At 37.7% G+C, this 24371-nt stretch overlaps 2 protein-coding genes and 1 long non-coding RNA gene across 3 annotated transcripts; 1 reads left to right on the top strand and 2 right to left on the bottom strand.

Annotated features, from left to right (window-relative positions):
• Positions 1-6609: 6609 nt before the first annotated feature.
• On the bottom strand, positions 6610-14844 carry LOC146691858 (uncharacterized). Its single transcript, XR_014915101.1, has 4 exons — positions 14676-14844; positions 10730-10811; positions 7344-7408; positions 6610-7237 (listed from the first exon to the last, which is right to left on the bottom strand). It is a non-coding gene; the product is annotated as an uncharacterized LOC146691858 (long non-coding RNA).
• A 1495-nt stretch (positions 14845-16339) lies between these two features.
• LOC146691857 (uncharacterized) lies at positions 16340-18620 on the top strand. Its single transcript, XM_085433158.1, has 5 exons — positions 16340-16750; positions 16947-17306; positions 17594-17662; positions 17771-17917; positions 18393-18620. Exons 1-5 carry the CDS (start codon positions 16652-16654, stop codon positions 18618-18620), a joined length of 903 nt encoding a protein of 300 aa, XP_085289284.1. The 5' UTR covers positions 16340-16651.
• Positions 18621-19706: 1086 nt separating this feature from the next.
• Positions 19707-23426, bottom strand: LOC146691856 (uncharacterized). Its single transcript, XM_085433156.1, has 5 exons — positions 23302-23426; positions 23011-23094; positions 22449-22557; positions 22226-22362; positions 19707-22139 (listed from the first exon to the last, which is right to left on the bottom strand). Exons 1-5 carry the CDS (start codon positions 23424-23426, stop codon positions 21551-21553), a joined length of 1044 nt encoding a protein of 347 aa, XP_085289282.1. The 3' UTR covers positions 19707-21550.
• Between the last annotated feature and the right edge of the window lie 945 nt (positions 23427-24371).

Here is a 24371-nt window from a genome sequence, read left to right as displayed (position 1 = left end):
AATTCTCAGTTTTCATGTCTGTGGAGCTTATTATATGGACGTGGTGACAGTGGAAAGACACCATGCTCTTCTGATTTTCAAACGAACCTTCTGAGCCATTTTAACATTAGAGTCTATGGAAGAGTTGGAAGGAGGAGGCTGTGCATTGGTGACATTTATGAAAGAACCGTAACACCTAGGACAATAGTAAACACATTGGATGAAAGAGGACAGCCATGGCTACGTTTTGAGGGTAAAATCATACCTGTAGAGCAAACGCTGAGGACACAGCAGCAGTTTTAAAAAATATTTTAAGATTAATTTTTTTGCTCCTCTCACTCTAGCAGTTGAGCTGCCTCACTCTAGCCCCAACATTCCGTCCCATACACACCCATTATAAACTCTGAAACGGGTGAAAAAACATCATGAAACTTAAACTGGAACTGAAGAAAAAGTATAATAGATATTGAAAAGATAAATACAAGTTGAATAGTTGAATGTCTTGTCTTCGTTTTAAAGTTTGAATGGTGGCTCTATGTGAACGTATGTTGAAGTAGTAAGAGTTTAAAAATGAGTAAGTTGAATGAGAATTTGAAGGGTCTCCCCATTGAAATACATGGGAAATTTTTGTTGAATAAAGTTGAATAAAATTAAAAATATAAATGTTAAAAATGAGAAAAATAGAAGCAATGTTGTCCAAAATAATAGGAATCTAACGATGTTTGAATGGTTTTTCTAAGTTGAACGGTTTTGAAGGAGTAGGCTTTCAAAAAACGTACGGAAAAATAAAATATAACTAGAAAAATTTGCATTTCCTGCGAAAATGCAGTGTGGATGCTTAAAGCTGAAGCTGTATGCAAAAAGTAGCTGAAAAAGCTGAAAAGTTGCAGAAATTGTAAAAACTTTGCAGAAGCAAAAGAAGTTTGCTAAAATGGAATAACTTAGCAGAACTGCAATATCTTAGAGGAAACATAATACTTGGCAGAAATACAATAGCATAGCAGAATTTAGCAGAAATATTGTAACTTACCAGAAACATGATAACTTCTCAAAAATACAAGAATTTAGGAGAAATAGTATAAGATAACAGAAAGAATATATTTAGCCAAAAATACTTAAACATTACAGAAACACTATGATTTAGAAAAATAGTACAACAGAGCAGAAATATTGTGATTTACCAGAGACACTGTGATGAACTATGAATATTGTAATTTTAAATTAAGACTATGTTTTAGCACAAATATTATAATTTGGCAGAAATACTATAATTTAGCAGAAATACTATATTAAGCACAAATCCTATAAAAAGCAGAAATGGTATGATTAAGCATAAATACTACATTTAGTAGAAATACTTTGTTTTAGCACAAATCCTATAAAAAGCACAAATACTGTACTATGATTTAGTAGAAAAACTATAATTAATCAGAAATACTAAATTTAGCAGAAATACTATGTTAAGCACAAATCCTATGAAAAGCAGAAATAGTATGATTAAGCATAAATACTACATTTAGCAGAAATACTATATTAAGCACAAATCCTATAAAAGCAGAAATAGTATATTAAGCACAAATCTTATGAAATAGCAGAAATAGTATGATTTAGCACAATAGTAATAAGTTAAACAGAAAAATTGGAAAAGCAAAATGGACAGCTGAAAAAATGCTGAACATGCTGAGGGTCCCTCAAATATACTTGTTAAATGACAAAAATCTGCAAAAAAATTTATTACAGCCACACAATCACAAATATGTACACATGAGGAAACACACATGCACAGAGAGACCCACACACAAGATCCAATTCAGTCAACCAGTCCAAATATATTGAATTTAAATCTTAGAATGAGATCATCCCATTAAAAGCCTTTCTCTCTCTCTCTCTCTCTCTCTGTCACACACACACACATACACACACACACACACACACACACACACACACACACAGGGAGAGAGAAGTAAGTTTCTAGGTCAGCCTGGGAGCTGGTGAATTTGAATCCACCAATCAGAGAGGCTGTGCACTTTTCCCCACCAAAACAGGTGCATCTGTTTACACACGCAGCAGCACAGAGAGACACAGGATTTTTGCAGTTTATTTCTCATAGTGACGACTCCCCTCAAACAAATGACCGTAATTTCCTAACCGTAGGGGCTAGAACGGTCATTCTTACACCGTTTTGTTCAGAAGAGATGGGGGAATCTTCAAGTGTTGACAATTTAATATTAAAATATGAATTTTTAGAGATATATGACATGGATGACTTGTTGACTTAGAAGCCACGAATTCCCCAATATGCAAATTTGAATGTCTGAGACCACATATGTGATTGGCTGGCTGGGAAGCCGTGCAGGCCCTGATTTGTGGATTTGAATTCCTCAGCCCTCAGATATGATTGGCTGGCTTAGAAGCCACGAAGGCCCCAATATGCAAATTTGAATGCCTCAGGACACTTATTTGATTGGCTGGGAAACTGTGCAGGCCCTGATTTGAAAATTTGAATGTCTCAGTCCTCACAGAGGATTGGCTGCCTGGGGACCTGGCAGAAATATATAGAAATACTATTATTAAGCATAAATACTACATTTAGTAGAAATACTATGTTTTAGCACAAATACTATAAAAAGAAGAAAAACTATAATTTAGCAGAAATACTATATTAAGCACAAATCCTATAAAAAGCAGGAATACTATAATTTAGAACAAATAGTATAAAAAGCAGAAATACTATAATTTAGCAGAAATACTATGTTAGGCACAAATCCTATAAAAAGCAGAAATACTATAATTTAGCAGAAATACTATGTTAGGCATAAATCCTATAAAAAGCAGAAATACTATAATTTAGCAGAAATACTATATTAGGCATAAATCCTATGAAAAGCAGAAATAGTATGATTTAGCAGAAATACTGTATTTAGCACAAGTACCGAAAAGTACCAGAAATACTATGATTTAGCAGAATAGTAATAACTTATTGAAACACAAATGCACAGAGGGACACACAAACACAGGCTCTAATCCAGTCAACCAGTCTAACTATGTTCAATTTAAATCCTACAATGACATGCTGCCAAATAAGGGCAGGGTCCTCTCTCTCCCACTAAACACACACACACACACACACACACACACACACACACACACACACACACACACAGGGAGAGAGGACTAAGTTTCTAGGTCAGCCTGGGAGCTGCTGAATTTGAATCCACCAATCAGAGAGGCTGTTTACGTTTTCCCGCCAAAACAGGTGCATCTTTTTACACACGCAGCACAGAGACATAGACCTGCTTCTTTCAGATGACCATAATTTCCTAACCATAGGGGCTAGAGCGGTCATTCTTACACCGTTTTGTTCAGAAGAGATGGGGGAATCTTCAAGTGTTGACAATTTATCATTAAAATATGAATATATGACATGGATGACTTGTTGACTTAGAAGCCACGAATTCCCCAATATGCAAATTTGAATACCTGGAGCCCACATACATGATTGGCTGGCTGGGAAGCTGTGCAGGCCCTGATTTGTGGATTTGAATTCCTCAGCCCTCAGATATGATTGGCTGGCTTTGAAGCCATGAAGGCCCCAATATGCAAATTTGAATGCCTCAGGACACATATATGATTGGCTGGGAAACCGTGCAGGCCCTGATTTGAAAATTTGAATGTCTAAGTCCTCACAGAGGATTGGCTGCCTGGGGACCTGGCAGAAATATATAGAAATACTATGATTAAGCATAAATACTACATTTAGTAGAAATACTATGTTTTAGCACAAATACTATAAAAAGCAGAAATACTATAATTTAGCAGAAATACTATATTAAGCACAAATCCTATAAAAAGCAGAAATAGGATGATTAAGCATAAACACTACATTTAGTAGAAATACTATGTTTGAGCAAAAATCCTATAAAAAGCAGAAATAGTATGATTAAGCATAAATACTACATTTAGTAGAAATACTATGTTTTAGCACAAATAGTATAAAAAGCAGAAATACTACATTTAGCAGAAATACTATATTAGGCACAAATAGTATAAAAAGCAGAAATACTATATTAGGCACAAATCCCATAAAAAGCAGAAATAGTATGATCAAGCATAAATACTACATTTAGTAGAAATACTATGTTTTAGCACAAATAGTATAAAAAGCAGAAATACTGTAATTTAGCAGAAATACTATATTAGGCACAAATCTTATAAAATAGCAGAAATAGTATGATTTAGCACAATAGTAATCAGTTAAACAGAAAAATTGGAAAAGCAAAATGGACAGCTGAAAAAATGCTGAACATGCTGAGGGTCCCTCAAATATACTTGTTAAATGAAAAAATCAGCAAAAAAATGCACAGGAAGAGAGAAGTAAGTTTCTAGGTCAGCCTGGGAGCTGCTGAATTTGAATCCACCAATCAGAGAGCCTGTGTACTTTTTCCCGCCAAAACATGTGCCTCTTTTTACACACGCAGCACAGAGAGGCACAGGATTATTGCAGCCTATTTCTCATAGTGAGGACTCCCCTCAAACAAATGACCATAATTCCCAAACCGTAGGGGCTAGAGCGGTCATTCTTACACCGTTTTGTTCAGAAGAGATGGGGGAATCTTCCAGTGTTTACAATTTATCATTAAAATATGAATTATTAAAGATATTTGACTTCTAATGCACCATAACTGAGTAGAGCGATGCAAAAACTGCCTTGACTTGCCCTCAAACAACGCTTTGTAACTCGAAATCTATTTGGAGTATCGATATCATTCTTTTACCGTAAGAGACAGCAGGCTTTGGTGAACAGTCATGGAAATTTTCAGGTCTCTGTGGAAATCCAAAAAAAAATTATGACGAGAGAAAAAAGTGGTTCATTTCCAGAGTTTTAAATCTGAAGAAATCTGAGCGAAGGACGAATTTCCTACCCTCAAACAAGTCCAACTCATTTCAGAACGGTAATAGGTGAGAAAGAAATTCTTGAATTGTGAGCGTCAGGGGTGTCTGAAGATATTCGGGGACAAGCCTCATGTCTTAAAGTCGCTTCGTTAAGGAGATATGACGATTCGAATATGCCTCTCATTACAGAAATCCAGCGATGATTTTGAACAAGCTCTCCATTGACTTTATATGGAGAGTTTTGAGACCTTGTGTTGGTCTGAGGAGATTTGCAAAAATTCTATAAATCCCACAACAATGATAGTGACATTTTCTGAAAGCCAGCAAAAATACCTACGTTTTGATGTATAATTTGTGGAAGTTGAGTGAAAATTGAGCAAGTAGCAAGAAGTTGTTCGGACATGAAGTGAAAATTGCAAAACCTTCAGTGGCACACTGGAAGCCAAGAGCATAGCAACCATAACAACGCATGTATTTTGTGAAAAATCACAATTTTGCAACTCAAAACTTTAAGAGGCATAAAAGTAAAACAGTAAAACATTTGAAAAAGCTGAATCATACCTGAATAGCCCAATAATTTGTGAACATTTTAAAATTTGAATGGTTGTTCTAGGTGAAAGTATGAGGAAGTAGTTAAGTTTCAAAAACAAGCAAAATTTAGCAGAATTGCAGAAGTTTCCCATTCATTTCAATGGGACAAATTAAAGGAAAAAAGCTTAATATTTTAAAAAGTATAATAGCAAAAAATACCAAAAGTCATAGCGCACATTAGCAGAAATAGCAGAATAGTTTAAAATTTGAACGGTGAAAATCGGCTGAAAATTGTGGAAGTAGTTAAGTGCCAAAATGTGTACGGAAGCAACTAGAATAATAACTAGAAAAATTTGCATTTCCTGCGAAAATGCAGTGTGGATGCTTAAAGCTGAAGCTGCATGCAAAAAGTAGCTGAAAAAGCTGAAAAGTTGCAGAAATTGTAAAAACTTTGCAGAAGCAAAAGAAGTTTGCTAAAATGGAATAACTTAGCAGAACTGCAATATCTTAGAGGAAACATAATACTTGGCAGAAATACAATAGCATAGCAGAATTTAGCAGAAATATTGTAACTTACCAGAAACATGATAACTTCTCAAAAATACAAGAATTTAGGAGAAATAGTATAAGATAACAGAAAGAATATATTTAGCCAAAAATACTTAAACATTACAGAAACACTATGATTTAGAAAAATAGTACAACAGAGCAGAAATATTGTGATTTACCAGAGACACTGTGATGAACTATGAATATTGTAATTTTAAATTAAGACTATGTTTTAGCACAAATATTATAATTTGGCAGAAATACTATAATTTAGCAGAATTACTATATTAAGCACAAATCCTATAAAAAGCAGAAATGGTATGATTAAGCATAAATACTACATGTAGTAGAAATACTTTGTTTTAGCACAAATCCCATAAAAAGCAGAAATACTGTACTATGATTTAGTAGAAAAACTATAATTAATCAGAAATACTAAATTTAGCAGAAATACTATATTAAGCACAAATCCTATGAAAAGCAGAAATAGTATGATTAAGCATAAATACTACATTTAGCAGAAATACTATATTAAGCACAATTCTTATAAAAAGCAGAAATACTATATTAAGCACAAATCTTATAAAAAGCAGAAATACTATATTAAGCACAAATCCTATAAAAAGCAGAAATAGTATATTAAGCACAAATCCTATAAAAAGCAGAAATAATATATTTGGCACAAATCCTATTAAAAGCAGAAATAGTATGATTTAGCACAATAGTAATGAGTTAAACAGAAAAATAGCTCATCTGATAGAGTGGGCACAATAATGGTGTCAAATATTTTGTTCTCCTTGTTCTCCAGTATTCTGACATATGTCTCAAAATAGAGCATTCTCTGTACAATTTCACCCCTCACATAACAAGATGAAGATGTGATCCTTGCATTGTTGAGCTGATGCCATTCCTGGTCAGCTGTCTGTTCTCCTTTTGCTGTCTCAATCTTATGTACCATGTCCTCTGTGACCAGTAAGCTTTCAAGGTTGAAGAGTTCCTCCTCACTGTAGACATGCACACTCTGTGTGGGATCCAGCCTGTACTGAGTGGCAGTGGCAGGTAAAGAGGAGGATCTTGGTAAATGTTTACAGATTTTGTGGGTAATCTGGGCTCCTGGTTAGAGAACACGCTCACCAATGCTGTCTTAAGACTGGTCTTCTTGTCACTGAAGGCCATGGTTGCGGTAAGAGGTCAATTTGTTACATCAATGTCTTTGCATGATTTTCCAGTGTTTAGCAAGGAGATGTAAAGTGGGTCACCAGCCAAGTTCTTGTACAGCGTACTCCTTTAAAGGACCATAATAATGTGAGGATAAAACAAGGCACTGTGAAAGTCATCTATGCAATAACAATAACAATAATAATAATAACAACAACAACTTGACATTGTACCTGCATCATTATTCAAAAATGTCTTTGAGTTCATTGATCCATGGAACTGGCCCTGGTTCCAAACCCTGAAAAAAAAAAAATAGCAATAACAAATATAAAAGAAAAAAAATACTTATACATATTACTTATAACAGGTTATAAAAGAACATTAAAGGGTCAGTCCTGAATATGAATCTCAGCACTTACTGCTGTTTGGATTTGTCCCACTGTTGGTCTGTCTCGGTGCTGGTGTGAAGATACAACCTGCAGCTTCAGTTCTGAAAAATGTACTGTTTGAAAGGGCAAAACAGTGTGCTTACACACTGCATTGCCAGCTACACACCAGCACCGATCAGAAAAAAAGGACAACAGGGTCCCGAAGCTCAGTCTGCACTAAACCATATAGAAAGCCAGTCTTACACATACTGACAAAGGCTAGAGACTTTTTCAGGGTTAGATGATGGCGCTCAAGATGGAGCAGGAGTTACAGTCAAAGTCATTTATAATTCTGTGAACAACCATTATTTACCAGGGCTCACAGAATATGATCACTGTCCTTTCTTAGTGTCCTACAGAGTACAGTACCTAAAAGGATACCTTTATCACAGTAACATTCTAATACAAGTATAAATAATTTTAATAAATAGCATTTGAGTACAAATAACTGATATTAAATTTACCTGAGTATTAAAAGTTATTTCTGGGAATAAATTTAAGTGTCAAAATTAAACCTTTTTCTTATGTGCCATTTTGTTAAGAAAAAAAGCACATTGCTGCAGGTTTAATTAAAACAATATGGTAAGCTTTAGGCTTCAGGAAAAAAATGGTATTGGTTGTGAGACAAACAGTGGTAATAAGGGGACTTGTCATAATCGCTGAGTTCTCTACTGTTCTTTCTTACCCTAAGAGGCTTGATGTCTCTCCCTAAACAGGAACAGGTGAGAACTGAACACCCAGCCGATGCCTAACTTACAGTGTGATGCAAAAGTTTGGGCAAAATTGTTAATAGTCATTATTTTCCTGTATAAATGATTGATTGTTATGATAAAAAATGTCAGTTAAATATATCATATAGGAGACACACACAGTGATATTTGAAAAGTGAAATGACCAGAAAGTGTGTGATAATTGTTTAAACAAAATCAGGCAGGTGCATAAAATTGGGCACTGTTGTCATTTTATTGATTCCAAAACCTTTAGAACTAATTGTTGGAACTCAAATTGGCTCGGTAATCTCAGTGACCCCTGACCTACATACACAGGTGAATCCAATAATGAGAAAGAGTATTTAAGGGGGTCTACTGTAAGTTTCCCTCCTATTTTCATTTTCTCTGGAGAGTAGCAACATAGCGGCTGAAAACAACTCTCAAATGACCTGAAGACAAAGATTGTTCACCATCATGAATTAGGGGGAGGACACACAAAGCTATCTCAGAGATTTAAGCTGTCGGTTTCCACAGTTAGGAACATATTGAGAAAATGGAAGACCACAGGCTCAGTTCAAGTTAAGGCTGGAAGTGGCAGACCAAGAAAAATCTCGGATAGACAGAAGCGACGAATGGTCAGAACATTCAGAGTCGATCCACAGACCAGCACCAAAGACCTACAACATCATCTTGCAGCAGATGGAGTCACTGTGCATCGTTCAACCATTCGGCGCACTTTACACGAGCAGATGCTGTATGCGAGAGTGATGCAGAGGAAGCCTTTCTCCACCCACAGCACAAACAGAGCCGCTTGAGGTTTGCTAAAGCACATTTGGACAAACCAGCTTCATTCTGGAATAAGGTGCTGTGGACTGATGAAACTAAAACTGAGTTATTTGGGCATAACAAGGGGCGTAGTGCATCGAGGAAAAAGAATACAGTATTCCAAGAAAAACACCTGCTACCTGCAGTAAAATATGGTGGTGGCTCCATCATGCTGTGGGGCTGTGTGGCCAGTGCAGGGACACATGGATTCCACTCAGTATCACCAGATTCTGGAGACCAATGTCCAGGAATCAGTGACAAAGCTGAAGCTGCGCTGAGGCTGGATCTTTCAACAAGACAACGACCCGAAACACTGCTCAAAATCCACTAAGGCTTTCATGCAGAGGAACAAGTACAACGTTCTGGAATGGCCATCTCAGTCCCCAGACCTGAATATTATTGAAAATCTGTGGTGTGACTGTCCATGCTTGGAAGCCATCAAACCTGAATGAACTAGAGATGTTTTGTAAAGAGGAGTGGTCCAAAATACCTTCAACCACAATCCAGACTCTCATTGGAACCTACAGGAAGTGTTTAGAGGCTGTAATTTCTGCAAAGGGTGAATCTACTAAATATTGATTTCATGTCTTTTTTTGTGGTGCCCAAATTTATGCACCGGCCTGATTTTGTCTAAAAAAAAAATATTGCACACTTTCTGTAAATCCAATACACTGCATTTCACTTCTCAAATATCACTGTGTGTGTCTCCTATATGATATATTTAACTGACATTTTTCATTGTAACAACCAACAATTTATACAGGAAAATAATGACTATTAACAAGGTTGCCCAAACTTTTGCATCACACTGTAACTCTCAGCCTGGCCATTTCACTTTTCCTGCTGTGCTGGCCTGCCCTGATGATGACAACACTGGTCACCCAGTCATTGTTTGACACTGGTTAAAAAGGGAAGTTATCAATGCACAACTTACAAACATTCCAAAAAGCAAAGCAAAAAACCTTTAGTATTTTGTCAAATGCCATACTTATTTTTGTCGTTTTTAACCAAATCTAGCTCTACTCAGAGTAGAGGAAAAATTCTCCATGTTTCACCATTGGATTCAGCAAAGATGATTCTACTAAGCATTACTTACGGTATTAATATAGATAAATGAAACATTTGCTTCATTTATGAAAGCTGATTCATCAGTGTTAAAACTACAATAAAAGGTGTTACAATCAAGAATTGCTGACATTTCAAATACTCATCAGTCTAAGCTAAGAAACCCTGTGTGACTTGGCCTCAAAAGCACACAGTCCAGTACTTAACCACATAATAATGATTAAAAGTAAGTAATAGTTTTTGTCCTCTAAATATGAAAGCTTGCCTGTTTAATATGCATCTTTGAAACTATTTTTCCCCAAATGTTGGATACTTGTCACAAATATTCCTCTCTGTAGCTCTGACATATCACAGGTCACCTGATGCCTTCGGTTTCTCTCTTGCCTTTCAGTAATCACCTACTTAGAATTCACAAAAGACCAACAATTACACCATTGACAGAAATGTCACAAAAGTCACAAAAAGGTTCTGGTGCAGAGTTCTACTTCTACTTCAGCTTCTTGGAGGCAGGAAGTGTGACAAAAGTGAAGCTTTACAGACAGAGTAGAGCAAAGTAACTGGGACAAATTTAATCTCTAAATGACTATTTACCTGTTCTTGAGAGGGCTCGAACATCATAGTTACTCGATGTTTACACTCTTACAGTCAGTCTTGATCAATTCAGCAAAAACATCTGAAAAACAAAATGTTGCACAATTTTTAAAAATAAAACAAGTAGAATTTTAAGCAAATTCTAACATGTCTGATTCTATACTGTTCAATATTATTTCATTTTCATTGTGACATCACTAGTTACATCTGATATTTCAGAGAAAACACTAAAACAATCAGCTGTTTGTGAGCTGCACACTACACAGCAAATCCAGCATGTCCAAATTAACACTGTCGGATTTGATTTCAACACTATTAAAGTGTCTATATGGGTCCACACCAGAAAGTGTTAATTTAACTCTTTTTGGAGAGTTGGTACGTTAACTCTGATTTAGTGTTAAACACCAAATCTGTCTGGAGTTGATAATTTAACACTTGGTGTTAAGAGTTTATATATTAACTCTCAAAGAGTATTTTAGTTTAACTACGTAAGAGTTATCTTCTAATTCATTCTAAAAAGCGGGAATTTTACTGTTCTGAACTTCTAGAAATTTCTTTTGGAAATAAACATTTACTAAAAAGATGCAATGGTTTTTGAAAAACATTTATTCTGAACTGTGCACCACAATTTCAAAGCATTTTCTGAAAGATGTAACAGCATACATGTTCTCACTTTCATTAGAATTTTGTTTATCAAAAGGTCTGACATGGTAAATGCAAATAACAGCATTCTCATCACTTATTTCTTCAATACAATATGCATGTCCTTCATTCATCCCTTTGTGGAACTTCAACGCACTTCTGCTCTCCCCCATATTCCATCTTCACAAGCATATCCTGTGTGGAGATTGAATAAAAATTAGTTGACGCTAATTAATGGCACAAATAATCCAGTAAACAATTGCAGCACAGAAAAAAAAAAAGGAATCCTCTTTGAGCCATTACTTGTGTAAAGTATTTTCCCAAAAGACAAGGACACAGGCAACAGGTAATACTGAACTAAATGTAAAACCTCAACCTTTTTCATTTTTACCTAAACCGTGTGCACAAAACTCTGGAGGGATCTATGCTAACGTAGAATCCAGTCAGGACGTCAGCTACTGCTGTTTGCTCGGTTTTTTTTTATTTTTATGGGCGATCGTTTTCAGGCTTCAAGTAGCACCATTATACCAACATTTCACATTCTAGACATTGTTTTAGGTGTATTTGACCAAAAGTTTGACTGAAAATTCACATGCAAGCTTTTTTCAAGGCTGTGGTATTTGCCCGCAAACAATACCTTTCAGCTAGCTAAAACAGAATATTATGCTATCAGCGAGCAACATGGCTAATGCCTTTCACACAGCTTTGTCTCAACTCCAAAGAGCCACAGAAGTAAAAGCTCATAATAATAATTGAAACAATCGTTGAAAAAATGACTTACCAAGCATGGCAAACAACTCGAATATGTAGAGCAAAATGTTCTGAAACGGCTGCACTTCAGCTTCGATTGGAGCCGTGCTGGGGGCGGAGTCTGTGAATTTACTCTGTTGGTGTCATAGCCCCTGTAGGAGTTCAGAGTTAAGAGGTCAAGAGTTAATGTTTCCATTGTAACACCTCCAGATTTGACAGAGAAACACTCATTTTTAACACTCGATTTTAACTACTATCATTTTACACCTCAGAGTTACATTAAAAGAATGTGACTCTGCTTAGAGTAAAATTAACTCTACTTTTGCAAGAAGACTATTAACACCAAAAAATTTAACACTTTTGAATTTGCTGTGTATGATTGTGATAAAACATTTAAACTTTGTAGCTCATACAGTTATACCTCTGCTTTACGGTCTTCTGGCTTTAAGTTTATTAGGCTCTTCTTGCATAACCATCAGAGAAATAATTGGATAGTAGTCATCTGAATGTTACAGTTACTGAGGCAAAGTGTGTGGCATTAGGAGAAAGAGACAAAAAAGAAAAAACAAAACCTAAGCTGGGAAAGCTATACCTGAAACATCATTAGAAAACCTGAGACGTGGAAACTCAGAGGGGATGTCCAGCAGAGAAAACACAGGGGCTGATAGATAGCAGAGAACGTAGAAGTAACGCAGACAATCTAACGAAAACAGAGGTGAACACACACACTATGGCTGTGTCCCAATTAAGAGACCGCACACTTTGAGTGTGATTACGTCACCGCCACGGGACAACGGCTGTCCCAATTCTAAGTGTACTTCAAATGCATACTCCAAATGCGCCGTCGATTTCCCCAAATATCAAGCGTGGTCCGGTGCACGCTTTGTGGTCCCATATATCCCACAATTCATAGCGCGGCAGTGGGTGTAGATAATTTTGCAGCAAAATATGGCAAAAGGCAGCGGCCGAAGAGTGAACTGTCAATGAATATAACGTCACTGATTTTTGTGCGAATGTTTAATGAAGAACATTAAAACATTACTGTTGGCCACATGTCGGCAAAGTTATGTGACATTAGTGATGTTTGTACTTTCAGCGATTACTTGGTTTTAAAGCCTTTACTTCTAAATTATATATATATATATATATATATATATATATATATATATATATATATATATATATATATATATATATACATACATACATATACACACACACACACATACATACACACATACACACACACACATACACACATATATATATATACATATATATATACACATACACATACACATATACATACACACACATGTATATACGCCTGTCCCCACACCTCGCGTGGGAGCCGCTGGGGCTCGGCAGGGACCGGTGCCTGTTCCTGCGCCCCGGAAGAAGGCGGCGGAGCCGGCAGCGGTGGAGGCGGCGCCCGAGGAGCCGCTCCAGCCGGGAGAGACTGAGGCGGCACCCGAGGAGTCGCTCCAACCGGGAGAGATAGCAGCGGAGGCGGCACCCGAGGAGTCGCTCCAGCCGGGAGAGACAGCGGCGGAGGCGGCGCCCGAGGAGCCGCTCCAGCCGAGAGAGACAGCGGCGGAGGCGGTGCCCGAGGACCCGCTCCAGCCGGGAGAGGCAGCGGCGGAGGCAGCTGCTCCCACCGGGAGGGGCGGAGAAGCCGCGGGATAAGTCGGTGGTGCCCGTGCTAGGGGAGTCCGCGGCACCGAAGCCCGAGGTTGGCGGGGTGAGCAGAGCGGCCTCACCTCCACCAGAGGCCGGTGCCTGCCGGACATCTGCCCAGCCGCCTGCGAGCCGCCTGCGAGCCGGGGCGCACGACCGTGCCGACCGCGCCGCGTTCACCTGCCACGCGGCCGACCTTCCGCCTGCGGTGGGGGGAGTACGTTCGGCCGGATGGTTCCCCGGCCTCAGTCAGGCGATGGGGGTATGTGGCGAGGCGTAGCCTGCGGTGCCGTGCAGAGGAGGCGGACACACCTGTACGGCATCCGCAATCACGCCCCGCCGAATTAAATATTGTACTGGGTCCTGTGGTTGGGTTGTTGGTGTTATGTTGAGCTGCCAAGCAGGAGAGCTGCAGCTCTGAGTGCGAATGTACAGCAACCATGTAGGGATTAATAAAAAAATATCAAAATGCCACTGGGTCTGCCGTGGTCGTTTACAATGATAAATTTAAAGTCATACTAACTTTGACATATTTCTTCATATATTTGTTGAATTAAATGGTTATATGAATTAAACAGTCTGTCTGTACATAATTCTGACAGATTTTAAGGAGGCTGTAAGCTCACCAAGCCAAAACCCCAACCATACTATAGCTTTTACATCATTACATTTCTGAGTTTCATAACTGTGGTGGTGCAACTACATAATACATTATTTTAAACATACCCTAAACAACAGCTTTACAATGAACACAACTGTAAAGATTTCTGACCTTAAGTGTTTTACCCTACAGCAAGCTATCACGATTAGGCACTTATATTTAACATAGCTAATACATTTACCTTTTCCTGTCATGTGTTGACCAAGTTTAGCTTACCTTTTTGAAGTAAAACCTTGAAGCTTGACCCTTTGAATTTTGAAATGTTAGGATGCTCAGTCACCGTGTGCAGCCTTGAAACCTGCGCCTTCGGACGAAATCTGGAGGGAATTAGCACTCCTGCGTCTATGAACGTATTCGAACCGCATTGATTTCCCGCACTCTGTCCCGGGGACTAGCAGTAACGTGGATCTGTTAGGTGTGCTTCCATGACACCAGGAAAAGAGATCGCCACTTTCAAAATAAAAGCTCATCTAAAAAAATACATGCAGGGCTTTAGCAGTCGAACTTTAAAAAAACTACATAATACATTAACTACATAAAAAATAAAAAAGACCAGTAATTTTATACGTTTTAAATTGTAAGTTTGAGACTTATAAAATAGTACTGATAATTTCATAATTCAAATTAGACAAGAATCGGGTCTGATCACCAACAAAAACCGCCCTAAAGTAAAGGGACAAAATCAACACAAGGCAGTACAATTGGGAAAAACAACAATCATAGTTAGCCAATCAGGCCGATGGCAACAGATTGCATCACAATTTGTAACATCAAAGACCAGCGGTCCCTTTCCCGGTCTTTCTGAAGAAACTTACAGACACAGTCACAGCTCTTCTGCTTTGTGCTCTATTAAGAACTTCATAAAACGTAAGTATTGATATTGAAGCCGTTTTTTAGTGCCTTTATACCATGTATAACACATTATAATGTAGTGAAAGATAAAAAATCTAGCCATTTAAGTTCCTGTGAATATAAAGACCGTCAAAGTACCCCTAAAATTTGGTCTGACTTTTCTATCGGCCTATGAATGTTTTATATATCGTTAGCTTCATAGCATAATTGCCTAAGTCATTTGACTAAGTCAATGACTTAGGCACTTATGCTATGAAGCTAACGATATGTGTATCTCCATTTTTCTCTCGAAGAAAAAAAATTACTTTTGATAAATTCACATTTAGTATTGATAGCAATGTATTTGTAGGTGTCATAGTTTGATGAACTTATTGTTTCAGGGATATTTAATATAAAAAACTATCTGAATGTATTCATGAAAATGGCATCTATTTTTTTATGAAATATTAAGATCTTACAGAATCAGACAAATCTTCCAGATCTATAACAGTTTTATAAACTTTAAGACGTTACGTTTGGGCTGTTAGTAGGAAAGAATTGCTTAAGGCTGGCACTCTGCCCTGGCAACCGTCTCCCAACTTTGCTGTTTCTGGTCATAAAATTGCCATTTTCTGCCCAGTTAAGGAGGGCGGGACTGACCAAAAAGCAGGGACAGTAATTCTATAATTTTATTGGCTCAAATGATTAAAAAGGGGAGCCAATATGAACTAAAGCCACAGAGACCAAGCAGGCGCACTATGTTTTTGTTTGTGTGTGTGCACCTGGCCTGTGTGTGTTGGGGGAGGGGGAAGGGCAGGCAGGCAATCTTTAAGATGTCTGTAATGTTGCTGTTTTTCACTTCAGGAGCATGAATCCTTTTTCAGATAATCTTCCTATGATGATTCATTGTTTTCTATTGTCCACTGTAACCTATTTTCAAGTATTATTTTAATTAATAATTATTTTAATTATTATCTGAAAACAATTTTAAGTGGGGAAAAGAAAATTGTGATTTTTTTTCTGCGTTCCATCCAGAGTGAATTGGATAGACTTACATGTGCTGTAATATTTGTATGTATTTTATGAAGGCTCATAAGCGTTTAATTAATTTTCAGACCAACATTTTGTAAAGATAATTTGTGTTTTTACAAAAATATTGAAATGTTTTCAGGTATGTAAATATCAAGCAGGAACCTCAGAAACACACGTAGGGTTGAGGAAGTTCATGATGTGTTTGTTTTATATCAAAATGTGAAGAGATGACATGAAAGCAACAGGTGTTACTGTATTCTGTCAGAACTGGATCCAGCAGAAATGTATGAACCTGTTAATGTGTTTATTTTGCTTTTTTTTTTTTCAGAATGGCCTTAAGGAAACTGACTGACAACCGGCCTGAGACGCCGTATTTCCGGCCCCCACCCATTCATATCCGGGTGTTGAAATGTTGTGACCAGCTAAAGGTGATTCAATTCAATTTTATTTATATAGCATCAAATCACAACAGTCGCTTTAAGGCGCTTTATATTGTACAGTAGATCGTACAATAATAAATACAGAGAAAAACCCAACAATCATATGATGTAGACTTTCACATGTATGAACGTGACTATGGAGTAAGATCATAGAAATACATTTCTTTATTTATGTATTTATCAGGTGATCAGCTGGGTTACTGAGGATGGAGAGGTCAAAGCACTGTCAACAAAAAAAAATAAAGTGGCAGCAATCACAGACGGTGAAACAGTGCTGAAGATCACCTTGTTTGAAGAGTTCTCCTCCAAAGTAAAACAGGACATGTCCTACATGATGAGGGGACATGAGCTGAGGGGCCAAGCTCCCCCTTATCTCATCAATATCACTGCAAGGACACAGTTCTTTAAAGCTCCTGCCCTGGCAGTCTCGGAGGCCCTCATCATTAAGGCGGAGGAGCTGCTTAATCCACCTTCCCCAGTAACACCACTAAAGATGAGCCCAACATCTGGAGGGCTCATGACAGTGGAAGGGGAGGTTGTGGAGGTAAATATTTGTGGTTCCATCAGAATTGATATTGCTTCAGGTTTTCAAAGAAACCATTACTTTTTTGTCTTTAAAAGTAAAAATAATAATTTTATTGTTCTTGTCAAACAAACACAAAATGGTGAGAACAAGATCAACCACTATTATTTTGTAAATGGTTGTAGATTTATCATTAACAACAATAATAAAATAATAGATGTAGTAAGTCAAGAAAGTAGCACCTAGATGTACACACACAGATTTATGCAATCACTATAACTGACATTATATTTTAATTGAATTTTCAGTGTTCGGCAGTGAGGACAGTTTGCTCAGGCAAACAACTGGTGCCAATACGCACTCTCCAGCTAAAACAGGTAATGGTGCAACTAAAGTGTAATATTGAAAATGGTGAAAATAGGCATATTTGAGATTTCCATTAGTTAATGAATAAATGTTTCATTCTGTCATTTTTGTGATTTCAGGATGGACATACCATGACTGTCTCCTTGTGGAGGGAGGCGTCAATTGTTGACGTTCGTGTGGGAGATCAGGTAAAGATCTCCCATGTGAAAGTGCACCGCTCCGCCTATGGAGTACAGCTCCAGTCAACTTCCCATACAAAGACTGAGGTATGAAGAAGCCATATGTTTGTACCAACATGTAATAGCAATGTCATTTGCCAAAATGTTTAGAATTATAGGTGGTCCAAAAGATTGACTCTGTTCATCTGGACGTAGCATTTTCAAGTGGGAGAAATGTTTCATCACTCATCCAAGTGACTTCTTCAGTCTCAGCGGACTGCAGGTTTCTGTGGTCTTTGATCAGTGCCCGTGACAATTTGTATATTACTGACCAATTAACTGACCTCCCAGCCTATTGCTTCTTCAGTGGGCTAGTTTCAGTCATTATGCAATGTACTGTTTAAAAGATTGGGTAAAACAGACTGAAGAAGTCACCTGGATGAGTGACAAAACATTTCTCCCACTTGAAAATGCTACGTCCAGATGAACAGAATCATCCTTTTGGGATTTACTTACATGGATCATTGAGCATGCATCAAGACGTGATTACCATATTAAATATATGCTTTTTGTGTATTGACAGACAAAGGAAGATGAAAGTACTCAAGTAACTGTAGTTGGTGTGGACACTGCAGAGCAGTGCAGTGCACTGCAGTCCACCCAGCTGCAAGTTCTCCTTCTAACTGGAGAAACCCTCTTCATTGAAGAGGAAATGTGGAAGCCCTACGAGGAGGAGTTTGAGAAGCACAGGATCACTTTTACTGTAAAAATCAAAGGAAAACAAATAGTACACATAAAAAAACCAGAATAAATATATATAGATATAGATATATATAGATATATATATAGATATAGATATAGATATAGATATGTATATATATATATAGATCTATATATATAAATATAGTTCATTTGTTTTGTTTGTATTTTTTAAAATGTTCAAGTTGCTATGTTCATTCATTTAAACAATATTTAAAAGTTATAGTTTCAACTGCATTCTTATGCTAAGTGTTTTTTAATCTGATAAAATCTAATAAATAGCTGAAAATGCATAAAGCAGTCTCATGTTTATTAAATGAAACAGAAGACATGGTTTATAAAACACTCTCTAATGTACAGTTACATTGCATGCTCTGTACAGAGCTTAACAGACTTTTTAAGCACTTAAAACCTTCGATAAAGAACACTCCTGTAGGCCAACAACTGCCTATCTGTATGTTCAACATCATATAATACTGTTTTTATGTGTGTTTTCTAGAAGGCTGAAAGATTATATATGTTTTTCTTAAACAGTTTGAAAACATTAATAACAGTCAGTTTCAGTTTCCCTAAGTGTTGTGGTGTATTAGCTTCTGGGCTGGCTGAAGCCTATCAGGGCAAGTCCATTTAGCTCAGAATTCATATGATTACTACCAGTGTTTATTAGAGTAAAAGAAATAAATGTGAGAAGAACATGTGAGTAGTTTCTTTTAAAAAGCCTCATGGCAATGGGGATAAAGACCCTCCTGAACCTCTGAGTCCTGCAGTGCAGTAAGATGACCCTCTCACTGCAGTTCATCTTGTCCTGTGAGGATGCTTAGGTGGCTGTATTTATTGTTCTCCATTTTAGATTACAACTTCTTCCTCATCTGCTCTGCACGATGTCTGACTGACTCAACATCTTTGCAGACTGTCCTGCATTGTTTTGTTTTGTTTTTAGGTCTGGTGAACTCTTTACCACCTCCTTGGTGTTGGTGTTCAGGAGAAGACTGTTGTCATTGCTTCAGTCAGTTAAACAAATCTATACTAGAAAAATTTGCATTTCCTGCGAAAATGCAGTGTGCATGCTGTAAAGCTGAAGCTGTCTGCTGAAAATAGTTGAAAATAGCTGAAGAAGCTGAAGAAATCAAAGTCAGTGTTTAAAAAGTTGTTGAAATTTTAATAACTTTGCAGAACAACATCAAGTTAGCAAAAATGTAATAACTTATCAGAAATGCAATAACTTAGAAGAAACATAACAATTCAGCAGAAATGTTGTAGTTTACCAGAAGCTACAACTTAGCAGAAATGTAATAATTTAGTCAAAAATTAATAACTTGGCAGAAATATTACAACTTACCAGAACTGCTATAATTTTGCAGAAATGTAATTATTAGGAAAAAAATTTATACAGATAACAGCTGAAAACGATGAAGTAACCTCAAAGTTACTTGTTTAACTGTGAAAAATGACCAGAAACATTAGAAAAGAAAGAAAACCAATTCAATTCAATTTATATAGCGCCAAATCACAACAAAAGTCACCTTAAGGCGCTTCATAGATACAGAGAAAAACCCAACAATCATATGACATATGACCCCTATGAGCAAGCACTTTGGCGACAGTGGGAAGGAAAAACTCCCTTTTAACAGGAAGAAACCTCCAGCAGAACCAGGCTCAGGGAGGGGCGGCCATCTGCTGCGACCGGTTGGGGTGAGAGAAGGAAGACAGGAATACCAGCCAGCAGATAAACTGATGTGAAACAAAACCAAGGTAAAATTGCAGAATTTACACAGTTGGTGAAATGTAAAAATGGCAACATAAAAACCCCAAACAAACAAACAAAAAAAAACCAAACAACATTTAGTTAATAAATGCACAAGATGATTCGATGATAAATATGGTACCAATCTACAAAATACTGTCGAAATGAAGTCGACATTGTGATATATTTCAGGTGTGGAGAGTCACACAGCTAAACAATCGATGTGCATATTTAAAGAATCAAATAAAGAACATTGTTGTGGAATAAATTACAGTGAATAATAATCACTGCCCTGCGTTAGAGAGTGACTTATGATGAGGTATTAATTGGCTTAACTTTACCTCTAACAGCTTTTCAGATAGTGCTGTGACCAGGGTGAAATCCATCATAAAGTAACTGTAAACAGTAGAACCATTAGCATGAATGTTATGGTTCTACCCTGATCAAAACTCAAGTCTGCTGTTTGACCTGATATAAAATGATAAAGAGGAACACATATAAATGACCTTTATGAACTTTTCAAAATGACTTTATATGTCTGACCCATTATCTATATATATTAGAGCAGATGTGGAAAACCACTGTTAGACCTACTCTATACTAACACAAACACAGTCAAAAATTCATTGCTAGTGTGACATGTGGTCCTTTTTGCCTTTGACCAATGATATGCTGGTTACTTGGACCAGTTTAGTATTTGCTGTCACAGAGGAATGTTAACCATAAATCCAAAAGACAAAACTGAAAAAATATGTTAATTGCAAACATGTTTTTGCTTAGTAAGAGGATTGAAATTACATGGAAACTGTCACCTTAAAGCCTCATTGTAAATATCATCACAAACAGATGTTTTCCACACGGTTAACAAAGCTCCACCACATCCAATCACTGCATATAAATCTAAAAGAAAACAACAACAAATAAAATGTAATTAACACAAGTGAAGTCTAAGGAGCTTGGAAAGAAAAGCGTCTGGACTTCTTTGAGTTCCTTGAAGACGTTTCACCTCTCATCCGAGAAGCTTCTTCAGTTCTAAGGGTCAATGGTGGAGAGTCCCAGATTTAAACCCAGTGGGAGTTTCCCCCCAAAGAGGGACAAAGAACCCCCTGATGATCCTCTACCTAATCACATGAGCCAAGGTGTGAAAGTGGGTGTGGGTCCCAATCAGCCAGGGTTTCGGGTGAGCTCATTGTGAAACCTGGCCCCACCCTATCATGTGATTTCCCGAGGTCAGGAAATCACCCACGCCCACTCCCAGGGTGTGAGTGGACGTTACGGTGTCTGGGGAGGGAACTCAAAACTGGATTATAGATGGCAGACAGTTGGTGTCGTAAACCACCGCCTCTGTTTAAAGATGGTCGCTCACAGTGGACGTAAATGGCTTCTTTCACTCCTCCATCTGTCCAAAATGTGAACATTGGCATCCTCAAAGACTGACCTTTGTCCTTTAGATGCAGATGAACTGCTGAGTCTTGTCCTGTGGAGGTGGCTCTTCTATGTTGTTCCATGTGCTTGTGAAGTGGCTGTTTGGTCTCTCCGATGTAGAAGTCTGGGCATTCCTCGCTGCACTGTACAGCGTACACCACATTGTTAAGTTTGTGTTTAGGAGTTTTGTCTTTCGGGTGAACCAGTTTCTGTCTGAGTGTGTTACTGGGTCTGAAGTACACTGGGATGTCGTATTTGGAGAAAACTCTCCTGAGTTTTTCTGATACACCGGCTACATAGGGGATGACAATGTTGTTGTGTCTGTCTTTCTTATCCTCCCTCGCTGGTGTCTGATGTTCTTTTCTGTGAAGCTGGAATGCAGGCACACTGGACGAGCTTATTCTAAAAAATACAGAAAAAGGAACATTTTATTTGTGTTAAGGCCTAAAAACTACAAATAAGTTATACAATGAACAATATTGAAATACCTTATAGGTGCTGCAGGCCATATAACCAGAATCCAGAGCAATCTCACACTCACATGATGGTGAGGAAAGACATGAGCTCTGCAATGAGGTTTGAAGGCCTCAGTTGGGACACGGAAGAACTCAGAAGACAGCAATACCTGCACAGAGAGACAGAGTAGAAAAAGCATAGATTTGTAATCCATAATGTGAATTAAAACTCAAAAAGTGGTCTAACAGTGTGCACATCTGATCGGGTGTGAAGTTGGTCCTGTCTTCCAAGGAGCTGTCTTCTTGCAGTCGTTTTCTGACAGTCTCCACTGCCTCTGTAGTGGGTATGCAAGTGAAGAGAGAGACTACATCAAAGGACATCATGAGAACCTTCACAGACATGACACAAGGGAAGACTTTTGATTTAATAACTAAGCTTAAAACAAGTGTTACCTTTGAATATTTGTGGGAAAAATCTGATGCTACCCGAAGAATACAAAGCCACACTGGAAATGATGACAGGCTTGCAGCCCTCTGTCTTCCTGGAGTGAGGTGCCCGATCAGTAGAAGTGAATTGACAGAAGTCAGTGTCTGTAAGAGTGGCCAAACACTGATACTCTGTCCACTTGCGTAGAGTCTAAGAAGCTGGAATGCAGGCACACTGGACGAGCTTGTTCTAAAAAATACAGAAAAAGGAACATTTTTTTTGTCTGTAGAAACCCTAAAAACTACAAATAAGTTATACAATGAACAATGTTGAAATACCTTATAGGTGCTGCGGGCCACATAACCAGAATCCAGAGCAATCTCACACTCACATGATGGTGAGGAAAGACATGAGCTCTGCAATGAGGTTTGAAGGCCTCAGTTGGGACACGGAAGAACTCAGAAGACAGCAATACCTGCACAGAGAGACAGAGTAGAAAAAGCATAGATTTGTAATCCATAATGTGAATTAAAACTCAAAAAGTGTCAACAAGTATAATCATTTGAGTGTGGAATTATTTATGCAATAAACAGGATTTTAATTAATTAATTGAATTAAAAACACTGACATTTTTTTTTTATCAAAGATAAAGAATGATACCTCTCTCTGCTCTGAGGGTCACTGAGCATCTCTGACAGGAAATACAGTTTCCTCAGTATGAGTCATCATTGATGGTCTCAGAGGTGTGTAGTGTGGTAGCATGATGATGGTCTCCAGATCAGGCAGGTCAGGTGATGGGTGTGTCATCTTCTCCATTGAAGACACACTGGTATGGCAATTCATAACACAGCAGTCTCCTTGTGGCATGTAGTTATCTGTGCAGTCCAGCACTGATGGATCAGGTTTGGCTCAGCAGTTCATGAAGATGGTGTCTGAAAAAATATATCTAACAAAACACGTGCTTATAACACCACCCACCCAGCTCAGCCCCCAAGTGTCTATGTAATGCTGGTATGGGGTGTCGGTTACTAAGTCTAATTAGTGCATCAGAAAGCGGGGGCTACACCTAAAGCCCACACTTTTTGATGTCTTTGTTTATTAGCAGCTTTTTCCAGCTGCTCAGAGAATTCTGACTTGGCCTTTATCCACCCAAACCCAAACCCACCCGGATAAAGGCCAAGTCAAACTCACACACCATACCAGCATTACATAGACACTTGGGGGCTGATCTGGGTGGGTGGTGTTAAACTGTAGTCGGGAACTTTCAGAAAACTATCCATTTACTTCTAAATCAGTTTTTATACATATTCTGTAAGCTGTACTAATGTTTTTCTCTACATAATGTATCATTATAGACATCTCTGGTAGCCTAAAGATAGTTTATAACTTTTGACATTTTTTACCTGTAAAACATGATAAGCAAAAACTCATTCATCACAAAAACTTTTGATTCTACAAAAGCTACTATAATCAAGAAAATATAATTGTCTGTATTTATTCATGTGACCCATAATAAATACCTGCATTTATGTGGGATTTATTTATTTACTATTTCATATTTTCAAGCCCTTGGAGGGGAAGATCTCGTTTGTTGAGCTACATACGTCACAGTAAAAAGATTTAGTCATTTAAAACATGAGAATAAAAGAAATGATGTTGGTTTAATAAATGTTGCAGCACATTTCAGATCAGAGGTGCATGATAGCAGATGTTCTCTGCTCTGCATGAAGTTCAGCAATGATTTGGTGAAAT

This window comes from Copadichromis virginalis, linkage group LG15, assembly GCF_057382275.1.
Source record: "Copadichromis virginalis isolate Kocher_CV1m ecotype Utaka linkage group LG15, C_Virginalis_male_GT1.1, whole genome shotgun sequence".
In the NCBI taxonomy this organism is placed as follows: domain Eukaryota; kingdom Metazoa; phylum Chordata; class Actinopteri; order Cichliformes; family Cichlidae; genus Copadichromis; species Copadichromis virginalis.
This window is presented reverse-complemented; position numbering and strand designations above follow the sequence as displayed.